At 37.6% G+C, this 15,014-nt stretch overlaps 3 protein-coding genes across 3 annotated transcripts; 2 read left to right on the forward strand and 1 right to left on the reverse strand.

The window, feature by feature from the left end:
- Positions 1–4,520: 4,520 nt before the first annotated feature.
- On the forward strand, positions 4,521–5,886 carry LOC120415381 (uncharacterized). The gene is made up of 4 exons (XM_039576905.1): positions 4,521–4,654; positions 4,716–5,060; positions 5,122–5,610; positions 5,663–5,886. The coding sequence occupies exons 1-4, from the start codon at positions 4,591–4,593 to the stop codon at positions 5,839–5,841; spliced, it is 1,077 nt and encodes a 358-aa protein (XP_039432839.1). The 5' UTR covers positions 4,521–4,590; the 3' UTR covers positions 5,842–5,886.
- Positions 5,887–8,808: 2,922 nt separating this feature from the next.
- On the forward strand, positions 8,809–11,139 carry LOC120415400 (serine protease 53-like). The gene is made up of 4 exons (XM_039576926.2): positions 8,809–9,170; positions 9,226–9,317; positions 9,373–10,801; positions 10,862–11,139. The coding sequence occupies exons 1-4, from the start codon at positions 9,053–9,055 to the stop codon at positions 11,071–11,073; spliced, it is 1,851 nt and encodes a 616-aa protein (XP_039432860.1). The 5' UTR covers positions 8,809–9,052; the 3' UTR covers positions 11,074–11,139.
- LOC120415401 (uncharacterized) lies at positions 11,003–12,584 on the reverse strand. Its single transcript, XM_039576927.2, has 3 exons — positions 11,647–12,584; positions 11,336–11,593; positions 11,003–11,273 (listed from the first exon to the last, which is right to left on the reverse strand). Exons 1-3 carry the CDS (start codon positions 12,566–12,568, stop codon positions 11,080–11,082), a joined length of 1,374 nt encoding a protein of 457 aa, XP_039432861.1. The 5' UTR covers positions 12,569–12,584; the 3' UTR covers positions 11,003–11,079.
- Between the last annotated feature and the right edge of the window lie 2,430 nt (positions 12,585–15,014).

The raw sequence follows: 15,014 nt of genomic DNA on the forward strand, positions 1-15,014 counted from the left end.
AGAACTTGATCTGAGAACTTTTCAAAATCCGTACCCACCCTAATAAATACAGCCATTCCACGTCAAACAGGAAGTCTCCAAATCAAAAGTGCTCTGATTTGGCTCAAATTTGGAGTGGGGGTTCTTTGGCCTAAATAATTAGACCCGTATTTTTTTGTTTGGCGATTAGGGTGGTCTTATCCGAAATAGGGTGGTCCATAAAATTGCGTTTTTCGTCGATTTTCCACATTTTTCAAAAAATCATATCTTCGGAACGGCTTAACCAATTTTGGAGCGCAACAATTCAAAAGAAAGGTTATTAGTTTAGCTTATCAGGAAAAATATGTTGGAGCCAAAAATACTAGTTGAACATTTGAAAAGGTCCTATGAAAATTTCATTTGCCGATTTCAAGGTCTCGGGACCAAAGAGCCCATGTCTGAAAATATTTTTCCATGATTCCTTGTAATATTTTACATAACATATCAAAAAATTGCGAATATCCATTAACACGTTTCGGAGATATGATATTTTTTTAACATAAAAACTGGGTTTTTCGACGCGCCGCGCGCAAAAACGGGAAAATGACGAAAATGGGTAATAATCAACATTTTTCACTAAAACTGTGATAACTTGAAAATTTCAGCGATGACCTATACATGTTTGGGTACCAAAATTTTTGTAATTGAAAGACGCAAGTTAGAAAATTTTAGTATTTTCAAAAAAAATGCATGACAAATTTCGCTCCGTTATCGTTATATTCTTCGTTTGATATCCATGTCGCTTTATTGAAAATTTTAGTATTTTCCAACAATGAACTCATAATTAACTCATACACAGAAAAAAATATGTAAATTTACACAGCACGTAATTACTGTTTCTTATGTAAACTCACTCAATGTAATGTTGAAATATGATGTAAAGAGTAAAAAGTCATGGAAATTACTCCAATGTAAATCTAAATCTAATGTAAATCATGAATCTAATGGAAACGTTGCGCATGGAAACTCAAATCTGATGAATTTCTACCCGTGTTCGGCTTCCTGTAAATTCCTGTTTAATGTAAATCATATATCCAATGTATTTCTGCCAAACGTTGACTTCAAAACTACCCGAACTAAAAATAGTTATATTTGGTTCTCTTTCTATCGCTCTCATATTTCGCTTGCCCACTGCCTGAGCCTCGACCTGAACAAGTTGATGCTTTAGCCGCTCGTTTATAAAATGCGAAGATGGCTCAGTCGGCAGCGGGTAGCAGCAGTAACACCGAACATCCTACCCGTCGTCCGTTCGATTCCAGTCCAGCGTTATTCCACATGGCTGTCGACGAGAAAGCGTCCCCTACCTGTGAAACAACTTTTTAAAATCCGAATTTCCTTTTGCTGCCCGCTTCAAACATTTTAAAATAGAACATAGGCCACACCCTTTTCTTACTGCAATCCAAGTCAAGCTTCTCATTCCCATTGGCCAATCAGAATTAGTTGATTTGAACTAATGTAATTTCCAAAAGTAATGTAAATTCCAAAACTAATGTAAATTTTCAAAACTAATGTAAATTTCCAATGAAAATAATGTAAATTTCCAATGAACCTAATGTAAATATACATCATTTATCATGATACCTTTTGGTACATGATAAATAATGTAAATTTACAGGAATATTTTTTTCTGTGTACATAATTTTGCTTCGTTTGATATTCATATTGCACATTATGAAAAATCGAGTACTTTCGAAAAAATACGGTATTTTGTGAAAAATGATGAAAAAATTATTCTTTGAAACTTACCACATTTTCAAAAAATGTATTCTTAGTGAATGCATTGAAAATTTAACATGATATGTTTGAATGTTTATATATCAATTTTTTTGTAATTGTCTGCTCTACAACTTTGTATACCGTAATCTGGGGTGAATCGGGACTACAGTCTGAATAGGGACAGCAGTTTTTAGAGCACTTAAAGCTTTTTAATTTGGAAATGGATGTACACATATTGTTGGCCCGAGTCTGTTCTAACTGAAACCAACCAGAAAAATCAAAATATTGTGCTCCAACATGGTTAAAACTGCTGTCCCAATTCGCCCCATGTGTCCCGATTGACCCCAGTTTACGGTAACATTGTTACACTCTAAAAAATAACCCTGCAAAGTTAGAAAAAACACGAAATTTTAAAATGAAAAATTTTGTTCTAATTGAAAAAATTACCCTTCTGGGTCAATGTAGACTCAAAAAGTACATTAAATCTATATATACAGCAATTCCCCACGAAAACAGCATGGAAAAAAACAAAAGTGCTCGGATCGGGCTCAAAATTTTTGTGGGAGTTCCCTGGCCGAAATAATTAGACCCGTATTTTTTTGTTTGGCCATTAGGGTGACCTACGCCGTGTTAGGGTGGTCTGAAAAATTGCCATTTTCGTCGATTTTCGCAAAAACCACTTTTTTCGAAAAATCATAACTCCTCGCCATTTCAACCGATTTCAATTGTCTTATACGCAAATGAAAGGTGATAAGTTGGCCTTTCAAAGAAAAATAGTAAGAATTTTCAAAAATCTAGCCTAACATATGAAAAGGGCGTATGCAACTTTAAAATGCCGTTTTGACGGTGTCTGGACCAAAGAGCCTATGTCTGGAAATAATTTTATCGGATTCCCCGGACATTTTTACATAACATACTAAAAATGGGAGGAGTTCATTAACAGGATTCCGAGATATGATTTTTTGAAAATAAAATCCGTGTTTTCTGACGCGCCGCGCGCAAAAACCGGAGAATGACGAAATAGGCAAAAAATCAACTTTTTTCACAAAAACTGCGATAACTTAAAAATTTCAGCGATGACCTATACATGTCTGGGTACCAAAATTTTCGTAATTAAGAGACGCAACTTTTGGTACCCAGACATGTATAGGTCATCGCTGAAATTTTAAAGTTATCGCAGCTTTAGTGAAAAATGTTGATTTTTTGCCAATTTCGTCATTCTCCGGTTTTTGCGCGCGGCGCGTCAAAAAACACGGATTTTATTTTCAAAAAATCATATCTCGGAATCCTGTTAATGAACTCCTCCCATTTTTTAGTATGTTATGTAAAAATGTCCGGGGAATCTGATAAAAATATTTCCAGACATAGGCTCTTTGGTCCAGACACCGTCAAAACGGCATTTTAAAGTTTCATACGCCCTTTTCATATGTTAGGCTAGATTTTTGAAACTTCTTACTATTTTTCTTTGAAAGGTTGACTTATCACCTTTCATTTGCGTATAAGACAATTGAAATCGGTTAAAATGGCGAGGAGTTATGATTTTTCGAAAAAAGTGGTTTTTGCGAAAATCGACGAAAATGGCCATTTTTCAGACCACCCTAACACGGCGTAGGTCACCCTAATGGCCAAACAAAAAAATACGGGTCTAATTATTTCGGCCAGGGAACCCCCAGAAAAATTTTGAGCCCGATCCGAGCACTTTTGTTTTTTTTCCATGCTGTTTTCGTGGGGAATTGCTGTATATAAAAAATTTCTACGGTTTTGTTCGAACGCGAATCAGTTCAATACGGAGCGTCGGATCGAGGTGCTTTTTGTTGCGTTGGGTTCGTATAAGCATAAGGAAGGTTCTTACGCTAACTAATTGATACTTTGGCCACTCTGGAACCGATTCCGGAGCATCGGCAAATTGTACGGAGAAAGTTACGTAAAATCATATTTTGAACACAGGAGGCTAAATAAGCAAAAAATCAAAAAATGTAAAAAAAACGAAAAAAAGGCAGAACGAAGTTTGTCGGGAAGGCTTGTTTCCCATAAAATGACATGTTCCAAAAATTTTTACAGTTGAGTAACGGAAAATGGCCGAGTTTTTTAAACTTTTTTAGTCTTTTTTTTCGATGAATTATACGTTTTTTCGGAATTCTGAGTACGTCATCAAATCGGGCGTCTAATTTTACATAAAAGTCTCTTTGACACCAAATTTCTAATTTCTATTTTTCCATCAAAAATGGAAGGGGTCGTACCACCCCTCCGTCACGAGATATCAAAAAACGGTACCAAGCCAAGAAAGCAAATGTGCCTCAAAAATAGACATTTAAAAAAAATGCATTTTTAAGATTTAAATCCAATTTAAAATTCAAATACATTGCGTCAGTTCCTGTTACGTCCAATCACGCTCATATTTGGGATATGCCCACCGGAACAGGCCCCCTGGCGTTCGCCAAAAAGTCATTTTTGTTAAATCCTAGTAGTTTAAATGTGCAGATCAGATCGTCCATAAATTTCAAACAGGTTTTATTTTTTAAAGAAAGAATCGATCTTCCTAGAAATCGAATTTTACATTCATGTTTTTTGAGTTATTGTCTGAATACTCAGGACATTTTCAACCACAAACAAATGAAAATAATTTCAAATATAGATACAATTCTTTTCATTAAATCGGTTCTAGATCGGTTTGACGATTGATTGAGGTCGAACCAATTGTGGGAACCTCTGCTTAAGTTATCTATTATTTACATTTCTCAATTGTTTTCAGGAAATTAGTTTCACGTAGATCCACTTAACGTATTGACCATCACAGTTAGTGCAATCGGTGCAGCTGAAGTAGAAAGAACACTTTTTATACAGCAATTTTCGAAAATGTTAGGCCAAACTATTTTTTCATTCGGACTGATTTTGGTTCTGTTCACAAATGAAATTTTAGGTAAGCTTGAGTTGGTCAACAATAGTTTTGAAGTGAATACCAAAAATCACGATTTTAACAGCTAACATGCACTGCCTGCAGTGCACGTCGGAGTCTGACGAAAACTGTGCCGAAGGCACCCACCACACAAGCGAATGCCTTCCGGAGGAAGATAGCTGCTACACGCGTCTCGTCGGTGGCCACGTGGTTCGAGGTTGCTTGCTGGATCTCCCGTTGGATGAGTGCTTAAACGACAAAACCTGCCGGTCCTGCGTGGGAAATGGCTGCAACAGTGCCTATTGGCCCAAATGCCACCACTGCGGAAGTGGTGACGTCGGATGTGACGAGGAGCAGCTGAGTTCGCCCGAGTTTTGTGGTCAAATTGCGGGGTGGAACTATTGCTACGCAAGGTTGAATGGTGGGCAAGGTTGAGGAGTTGCAAACTGCTTGATCGAATGGGGTTTTAACGTTTTAACTTTTGTTTTAAGTAACTCGCGGTTGTGGCTTCGAAGATGTACTATGTATTGTGGAGCCGGAAAGTTGCCAAATCTGCTTCAACGACGGATGTAACGGATTGGCCCGGGACGCACTGAAGCTCACCAAGTGCCAACGTTGTTTTAACTCAACCACAGATTGCATCGAAGGAATAGCTTCAACGTTGAGCAGCGATTGCTCAAGACTTGCCGATGCATGCGTCACTCTTGTTACCAGTATAGCTTCAAGTGCCAAGGTTATCCGGGATTGTTCCGAGGTGATCGAGGCTGGTATTAGATCCTGTTCATCCACGCTGAACGATCATCCTTTGTGTGTGTCCTGTCAGGGGGACAATTGCAACGACAAGAGGTGGCTGCGGTGCCATCAGTGCAAGGTCACTACCCTGGACAGTAGCTGTAACGCGGAGCAGGTCGACTCGGCAATGTTCTGTGCAAACTACCGGGAAGGCAATCGGTGCTACTCGCGGGTTCTAAATGGGTTCTGTATGTTTCAGTAGTTTAAATTGAATTTGTTTTATGACATTTAATATTTCAGTTGAACGGGGCTGCTTGTCGGATTTTGATGTAAATGTCAACGTGTGTAATGTAACTGGGACTGAAAACTGCAACATATGTGACGGTCAAGCCTGCAATGGTAGAATCAACTCGGCACCGAAATTAGGTGGTTTAACTATAATGTTTCAGTTCATACTTGCAATCTACACCCTTGGATGACTATCAAAGACTATATAAATAAATAAAGGATGTTTTGCCATGTAAGGGTCTTCAAATTTAATTTCATCAATGGGTAATTCTCCGCCAACTCACACAGCAGTTGCCCCGACCCCTCTTCGATTTGCGTGAAACTTTGTCCAAAGGGGTAACTTTTTTCCCTGATCACGAATCTGAGGTCTGTTTTTTATATCTCGTGACGGAGGGCGGTACGACCCCTTCAATTTTTGAGCATGCGAAAAAGAGGTGTTTTTCAATAATTTGCAGCCGAGCAGTTCTCTCAGATTTCGGTCATTCGATTTTATTTGTATTTTTTAATCTTACTGAAACTTTTTTGGTGCCTTCGGTATGCCCAAAGAAGCCATTTTGCATCATTACTTTGTCCATATAATTTTCCATACAAATTTGGCAGCTGTCCATACAAAAATGATGTATGAAAATTCAAAAATCTGTATCTTTTGAAGGAATTTTTTGATCGATTTGGTGTCTTGGGCAAAGTTGTAGGTATGGATATGGACTACACTGAAAAAAATGATACACGGTAAAAAATGGTGATTTTTTATTTAACTTTTTGTCACTTAAACTTGATTTGCAAAAAAACACTATTTTAATTTTTTATTTATTTTTTGATTTGTTTTAGAGGACATCAAATGCCAACTTTTCAGAAATTTCCAGGTTGTTCAAAAAATCTTTGACCGAGTTATGAATTTTTTAATCAATACTATTTTTTTTTCAAAAAATCGAAATATTGGTCGCAAAAATTTTTCAACTTCATTTTTCGATGTAAAATCAAATTTACAATCAAAAAGTACATTAGTAAAATTTTGATTAAGTGCACCGTTTTCAAGTTAAACCCATTTTTAGGTAACTTTTTTGAAAATAGTCGCAGTTTTTCATTTTTTTTAATTAGGGGAAGGTGGGGCAAGACGACCATATGGGGCAAGAGGAACAATCACTCGTACGGCCGTAATTTTTACAATTTTGATTATTTCCAGTATGAGGAATTGTTGCTAGCAATGCAATTAGCTGATTCTACTACCACATAACCGCCAAAACGAATTAAACGCCACGGGGCATTAGATTTAATGAAGTTTTTCTAAAAACCTTTGTTTTCTAATAATATTTGGAAAGTACAAAATAAGGCTTAGGGTTCGTTATAAGGCTCATTTTATCAAAATGCTATTTTTCCTTGATCAGTAGTGTTCCAACCAATGATTTGCACCTATTAGAAAGTATGATTTAACTTTTGGTGATTTTTGTTGAGAGCTTTTAAAAATTTTTGCTCAGGTGGGGCAAGTGTACCATATGGATTTTTAGTATGGAAAAAATTACGAATTGCTGCAACAACATTTTTTATTGGGAAATAAATACAAAAAAGTTCTTAAAAACTGATAAACAATTGTTTAAAAAAATGTCTATACAAAATAAAGTGATACTATGAAAATTTACCATTTATCATCTAAATAATTATTTTTTTCGTAAAAACGATCAAATTTTTAGTAAAATATTATTATTTAACCTAAAAATGAAAGAAACGTTTCAAAATTCTCCCTTAGGCTCTTTTTTTTTAATTTGCAAAAATGGCATTTTGGGCGCCCTGGGGCTTCCTGAGGGGGCGCTTTATCTTTTTCAAGAAGGCGCAGCACAAATCGGCAACTTGGCAAATTTGCAAAATGCAAAGTTTCTCTTAGGCCCTGTTGAGGGCGCCAAATGGTTTAAGGAGGGCGACATTTTTGTTAAAGAACTTGTTAGTCGACGACTAACCTCGACTAACCTACAGCTCAGCCCTGGTTTCAAATACATTCTAATCTGATGTTTCAAAGTGATAGCAGTTCACTTGTTAGCAAATTAACATGTTGTTTCATGCATTGTTCCTCTTGCCCCAACGGGTTGTTCGTCTTGCCCCACTAGTTGAGTAGAACGTACGGATCGTTTTTACGAATCGTTTTTTGGCATTGCAAAACAGGATTTTTTCAAAATTTGTACTATCAAAGTCTTAGTTGAGACCTGAAATAAGATGATTATGAAAAAATCCGACAGATGTTTTAACGTTTTAATGGGTTTTGACGAGCATTTCCTTAGCTTGTTACACTTGCCCCACTTTCCCCTAGTGCACATGTTTGCCCAATTCGAAAAAAATATTCTTGAAAAAATCAGTATTGATTAAAAAATTCATAACTCGGTCAAAGATTTTTTGCACAACCTGGAAATTTCTGAAAAGTTGGCATTTGATGTCCTCTAAAACATATCAAACAATAAAAACAAATAAAAATAGTGTTTTTTTGCAAATCAAGTTTTAGTGACAAAAAATTAAATAAAAAATCACCAATTTTTTTTTACTGTGTATCATTTTTTCAGTATAGTCCGTATCCATACCTACAACTTTGCCGAAGACACCAAATCGATCAAAAAATTCCTTCAAAAGATACAGATTTTTGAATTTTCATACATCATTTTTGTATGGACCGCTGCCAAATTTGTATGGAAAAATTATATGATGGCTTATATAATGGCTTCTTTGGGCATACCGAAGGCACCAAACAAGTTTCAGTCGATTTAAAAAATACAAAAAATAAAATTCAGAAAAAGACCGATTTCATAGAGAATTGGTCAGCCTGAAACGGTGATGAGATAAAAATTTGGTGTCATAGGGACTTTTATGTAAAATTAGACGCCCGATTTGATGGCGTACTCAAAATAAAAAAAATACGTATTTTTCTTCGAAAAAACACCAAACGAGTTTTAAAAACTCTGCGATTTCCGTTACTCAACTGGAATTTTCTTTGGAACATGTCATTTTAAGGAAAATTTAATGTTCGTTTCGAATCTACATTATCCCAGAAGGATATTTTTTTCATTTAGAACAAAATTATACATTTCAAAATTTCGTGTTTTTACAGAATTACCCCAATATAAAACTAAAGGTAGCTCCACTCCCTAACTGATCGTAAACAAATCCGTATAATTAGCATCTTAGCACCTTAACATTCTGCACGCCGCCAACACACAGTAGCCAAACCTCGCCAAGAAACGTGATTCAGCCTCGGAATCTCCCTCCAAAACAGGTTTAGTTCCAATTCATGGCCAGTGGCGACGTTGAACTTGCGACCGAATGTTGTTATTATCTGCTTCGGTAGTCTTCGGATGCTTGTTTCAGGCTCAGGCAAATTAGTCGTCTCTCGTCAACGGTGTAGGGTAGATCATTCTTGCAGCTATGAGTCAGTACTTTCTCCCAGGAGTGTTGAGTTGTGTTTTGTTGGCAACCGGTGTTCTAGGACAAACGTTCGTCGACGATCCGCCGCCGGATTACTTCAAGCGATCCTCGCTGGATGGTAATGTTGCGAAATGGTTTACGATCTAGGTGATGCTAAATGTTTGAATCCCCAGATTGCGTGCAACGATTTCACTACAACACTTCGCAACCGTTCACTTCAGTTCACAATGGAGATCCGGTGGCCCCGGGGGAGTACAAGGCCTTCGTAAGTTGATACAGATTATCAATTAATTGAAGCTTGACCTTTCCCAACATTTCAGGCATCGATCGGCTGGACTCGATCCAGCAGCCACGTGGACTACCTCTGCGGAGGTACCTTGATAACGCTTAGCTATGTCCTCACGGCGGCGCACTGCTCGGTGGATAGTGAAAACAAGCGGCCGGACACGGTTCGACTGGGCGATGTCGATCTATCGACGAATGTAGGCGACCAGAACGCTCAGCAGATTTCGATCAAGCGGTTCGTGCGACATCCGGAGTACAAGGCCGCCCGGGCGTACCACGATATTGCGTTGATCGAGCTGGAACGGGAGGCCGAACCGAGTGATTTTGTGTGCCGAGCTTGTCTGTGGACCCTGCCGGATATCGGCTATGACCGGTTGACGGTTATGGGATTCGGAACGACGGATTTTGGTTCGGATTTGAGCAAAATGCTGCTGAAGGCCGACTTGATGCCGTTGAGCAAGAGTGACTGCCAGGAGCGGTTTCCGCCGAATCGGAAAATATCGGAAGGTATTCTAGATAGTCAGTTCTGTGCGGCGGATCCTACAAAAGATTCATGCGCTGGTGACTCGGGAGGTCCGCTGTTGGTGGATCTTGTAGATTCAGGAAATATTGGGGCTACTTACAAGAAGGTTTCCTTTGTGACTGGGGTGGTATCATTGGGCACCGGATGCAACGACGGATCACTGGGAATCTACACCAGGGTGTCATCATACCTGAACTGGATCGAGTCCACAACAGGAGCCACGTTCAATATCACCGAGTGTCCTCGCAATGTCGAGTGCCGCTTACACTATCCAGATGTGGAAAGCAAGATCGTTAGCCAAAATGTCGATCCCAAGTTCAGGGTGAAGCTTCTCCAGCAAGAACAAAGTGAAGATTCAATTTGCAGCGGTACGCTAATCGACTACCGACACGTGATCACCTCGGCCGAATGCGGCATGCTAAAACCGAAGTTTATCGATTTACAAGGAAATGTGGTAGCAATTACAAAGGTCACGATCCACAACGACTTCAACGCGAAAACCCTAGAGAACAACTTGGCCCTTCTGACGCTGGCGCAGTTCCTCAGTCGGGAAGCAACGGACCAAGCGAACTACCTACCGGCTTGTCCGTGGAAGAAAGAGACTCTCCCCCAAGGCGAGGACATCTACGTGTCCGGTCTGGAGCAGTTTGGCTACCGAGAGGAGTACCTGTTCATCAACGCAACCCTGGTCAACGATAACCGCTGTCCAAAAGGATCCCTCTGCACTGAAAACCCGCAGGACATCGTACCGGGGATTTGCAAACTTGACCAGGGTGGTCCGGTGACCAACTACGTACGATCGCGATTTGACAAGTTCGTTCCGAGCATCTACGCGGTCAACTCGCGAGGGTCGGGCTGTAGCGGAAAAGGTAACATCTTCGAGGCTACCCCACTGGCGGCGCACTACAAGTGGATCGAATCGCAGATTTTAAGCCACGTTGGTAAGATTCTTTGAGACATGTTTGGTGCAATTTTAAATAACATTGCATTTACAATTACAGTTGATACGCTCAACAGTCAGCAGACCTGGAACCAGCAAGAGTTTTACGAAAACAGTACGTGTTTGCCGCCGACCGGGGGACTCGGGAGGTGCGTTCCTGATGGGCGGTGTCGCCAACTGATCATAGACAATCGGCACCAGCTGAGCAACATTAAGATCTGCAAGTTTGACGGGCAGACGTCGGTCGTCTGCTGCCCGAATTCGTATTTGTGATTACATTTATTGTAACATGAAAATTGCATAAATAATTACAGTCAATAACAATACAGTGTCGAAAATAACTTTTCCCACGCAGGATCGTAGTCTGAGTTCCGATATTCCGTTACAATCGTCCTTGTCGCAAACTTGACACTGCGTCCTTTCTAAACCTTTGCAAACATCCACTGAGAAGTCTGATTTGCATCCTCTGATCACTGAAAACAGTTAAACATTTTAGTCAATTTCCACCAACCTCAATACTAAAACATCACTGAACCTTTTCCATTCTCCAGCAATGTGTAGCACCCATCTTGTTCGGCAAAGTTACGACAAACCATCGAGCCGTTGCTCCTCGTTGCTTGATCCGCAGCGCAGTTCAGATCGTCCAACCCATCACACTGGTAGCACGATCGCCTTCCTGCGGGGTAAACCTCCCGATTGCAAGCCTCCCCCTCGCACATGGTACAGGTCACATTGAACAGGGGATCACACGGTATCGAAAGACCCGAATAACAACCTCGGTCCAGCGTTCCATCTGGAATTAAGTTAGGTAGATTGAAGAAAAACGTAGAATTGAGGATCCCCTACCACTGTGAAGTCTCGTGTAGCACTTGTCTCCGCTGACATAAAGTGGGCAAGGTTTAACCAACGAATCGTCAACTTGCCGTTGCACGCAGTCCAGGTCATCGCTCGTACACTGCACACACTGCAGTGCGTCCGCCGGAAACAGATTCCTGTTACATCCCGTACCCTGGCAAGTCTCGCAGGACTGATCGTTCCCACTCAAGCAAGCCGCTTGCTGCTCCGCGCTCAAATCCGACAAACAACCCCGATAAAGCTTCCGATCCTCGCCCAACCGGTTGTAGCAAACCCCAGCGGAAACCTTCCCACACCGGGCACTACCCCGCCGACCATTAGCACAGTTCCCTGCATCCGACGAGCACTGCAAGCAGCTATCATCACCCCTAACCGTAACCTTGTTGCAAGCGACCCCTCTACAAGCCACACACTGGTTGCTACCCTGCTCGCACATCCCCAAATCCGTGGCCGTCAACCCCGACCAACACTCCCGCCGAACCACCCGGAATCCGTCGAAGATCGTCACGCACTCATCCCCAGCCACGTGACGAATGCAGCCCTTTTCAAACTGCTTGTAGTACGGCAGCGTTGCACAGTTCACATTCGCCGAAGTCTGGCAAATGTTGCAGTTCAACCGTCCCGACGCCGGATACAGCAAGGTGTTGCAGTCCCGGAACGCGTCACACTTGACGCAGGCCTCACCTTCCTGGACGCACTCGGCGTCCGAGGAACATCCCCGGAAGAGGTGACCCGTCGCGGATATTATAACCGTTGCGCACTCGGTGTCCTCCGGGGGGCAGTCTTTGGACAGCAGCGTCCACGGTTCGCGGACACAGGCCGTCTTGTTCCACGAGTGGCAACTGCGGCACGAAAGGGCGGCCGAAAATGGCACCAAGAGGAGGAGAGTGAGTGTGATGGTTTGTGGCTGCATTCCGCTGAGACTGACAAGGAACTACTGAATGCAATCAACCGATGCGTTATCAAAGTCGAGAAGTGATCCAGTGGGATTAGGTTGAAAACAAACTGTAGTTTGATTCAAAAGATATTTGTTCTACTTCAAGAGCTTAAACGCCACCCAAGTACTAATAGTATAGGTTAGTCCCATTTCTGTAACCATGAACAATGCAACAAAAACAAAAACAAAAACAAAAACAAAAACAAAAACAAAAACAAAAACAAAAACAAAAACAAAAACAAAAACAAAAACAAAAACAAAAACAAAAACAAAAACAAAAACAAAAACAAAAACAAAAACAAAAACAAAAACAAAAACAAAAACAAAAACAAAAACAAAAACAAAAACAAAAACAAAAACAAAAACAAAAACAAAAACAAAAACAAAAACAAAAACAAAAACAAAAACAAAAACAAAAACAAAAACAAAAACAAAAACAAAAACAAAAACAAAAACAAAAACAAAAACAAAAACAAAAACAAAAACAAAAACAAAAACAAAACAAAAACAAAAACAAAAACAAAAACAAAAACAAAAACAAAAACAAAAACAAAAACAAAAACAAAAACAAAAACAAAAACAAAAACAAAACAAAAACAAAAACAAAAACAAAAACAAAAACAAAAACAAAAACAAAAACAAAAACAAAAACAAAAACAAAAACAAAAACAAAAACAAAAACAAAAACAAAAACAAAAACAAAAACAAAAACAAAAACAAAAACAAAAACAAAAACAAAAACAAAAACAAAAACAAAAACAAAAACAAAAACAAAAACAAAAACAAAAACAAAAACAAAAACAAAAACAAAAACAAAAACAAAAACAAAAACAAAAACAAAAACAAAAACAAAAACAAAAACAAAAACAAAAACAAAAACAAAAACAAAAACAAAAACAAAAACAAAAACAAAAACAAAAACAAAAACAAAAACAAAAACAAAAACAAAAACAAAAACAAAAACAAAAACAAAAACAAAAACAAAAACAAAAACAAAAACAAAAACAAAAACAAAAACAAAAACAAAAACAAAAACAAAAACAAAAACAAAAACAAAAACAAAAACAAAAACAAAAACAAAAACAAAAACAAAAACAAAAACAAAAACAAAAACAAAAACAAAAACAAAAACAAAAACAAAAACAAAAACAAAAACAAAAACAAAAACAAAAACAAAAACAAAAACAAAAACAAAAACAAAAACAAAAACAAAAACAAAAACAAAAACAAAAACAAAAACAAAAACAAAAACAAAAACAAAAACAAAAACAAAAACAAAAACAAAAACAAAAACAAAAACAAAAACAAAAACAAAAACAAAAACAAAAACAAAAACAAAAACAAAAACAAAAACAAAAACAAAAACAAAAACAAAAACAAAAACAAAAACAAAAACAAAAACAAAAACAAAAACAAAAACAAAAATGTCAAAAATGTCAAAAATGTCAAAAATGTCAAAAATGTCAAAAATGTCAAAAATTTCAAAAATTTCAAAAATGTCAAAAATGTCAAAAATGTCAAAAATGTCAAAAATGTCAAAAATGTCAAAAATGTCAAAAATGTCAAAAATGTCAAAAATGTCAAAAATGTCAAAAATGTCAAAAATGTCAAAAATGTCAAAAATGTCAAAAATGTCAAAAATGTCAAAAATGTCAAAAATGTCAAAAATGTCAAAAATGTCAAAAATGTCAAAAATGTCAAAATTTGCAAAATTTGCAAAATTTGCAAAATTTGCAAAATTGCAAAATTGCAAAATTGGCAAAATTGACAAAATTGACAAACTGACAAAATTGGCAAAATTGGCAAAATTGTCAAAATTGTCAAAATTGTCAAAATTGTCAAAATTGTCAAAATTGTCAAAATTGTCAAAATTGTCAAAATTGTCAAAATTGTCAAAATTGTCAAAATTGTCAAAATTGTCAAAATTGTCAAAATTGTCAAAATTGTCAAAATTGTCAAAATTGTCAAAATTGTCAAAATTGTCAAAATTGTCAAAATTGACACAATTGTCAAAATTGTCAAAATTGACAAAATTGACAAAATTGTCAAAAACGACAAAAAATGCAAAATTGTCAAAATTGTCAAAATTGTCAAAATTGTCAAAATTGTCAAAATTGTCAAAATTGTAAAAATTGTCAAAATTGTCAAAATGGTCAAAATTGTCAAAATTGTCAAAATTGTCAAAATTGTCAAAATTGTCAAAATTGTCAAAATTGTCAAAATTGTCAAAATTGTCAGTATTGTCAAAATTGTCAAAATTGTCAAAATTGGCAAAATTGTCAAAATTGTCAAAATTGGCAAAATTGGCAAAATTGGCAAAATTATCAAAATTGTCAAAATTGTCAAAATTGGCAAAATTGGCAAAATTGGCAAAATTGGCAAAATTGGCAAAATTGGCAAAATTGGCAAAATTGGCAAAATT

This window comes from Culex pipiens, chromosome 2, assembly GCF_016801865.2.
Source record: "Culex pipiens pallens isolate TS chromosome 2, TS_CPP_V2, whole genome shotgun sequence".
Classification (NCBI taxonomy): Eukaryota; Metazoa; Arthropoda; class Insecta; order Diptera; family Culicidae; genus Culex; species Culex pipiens.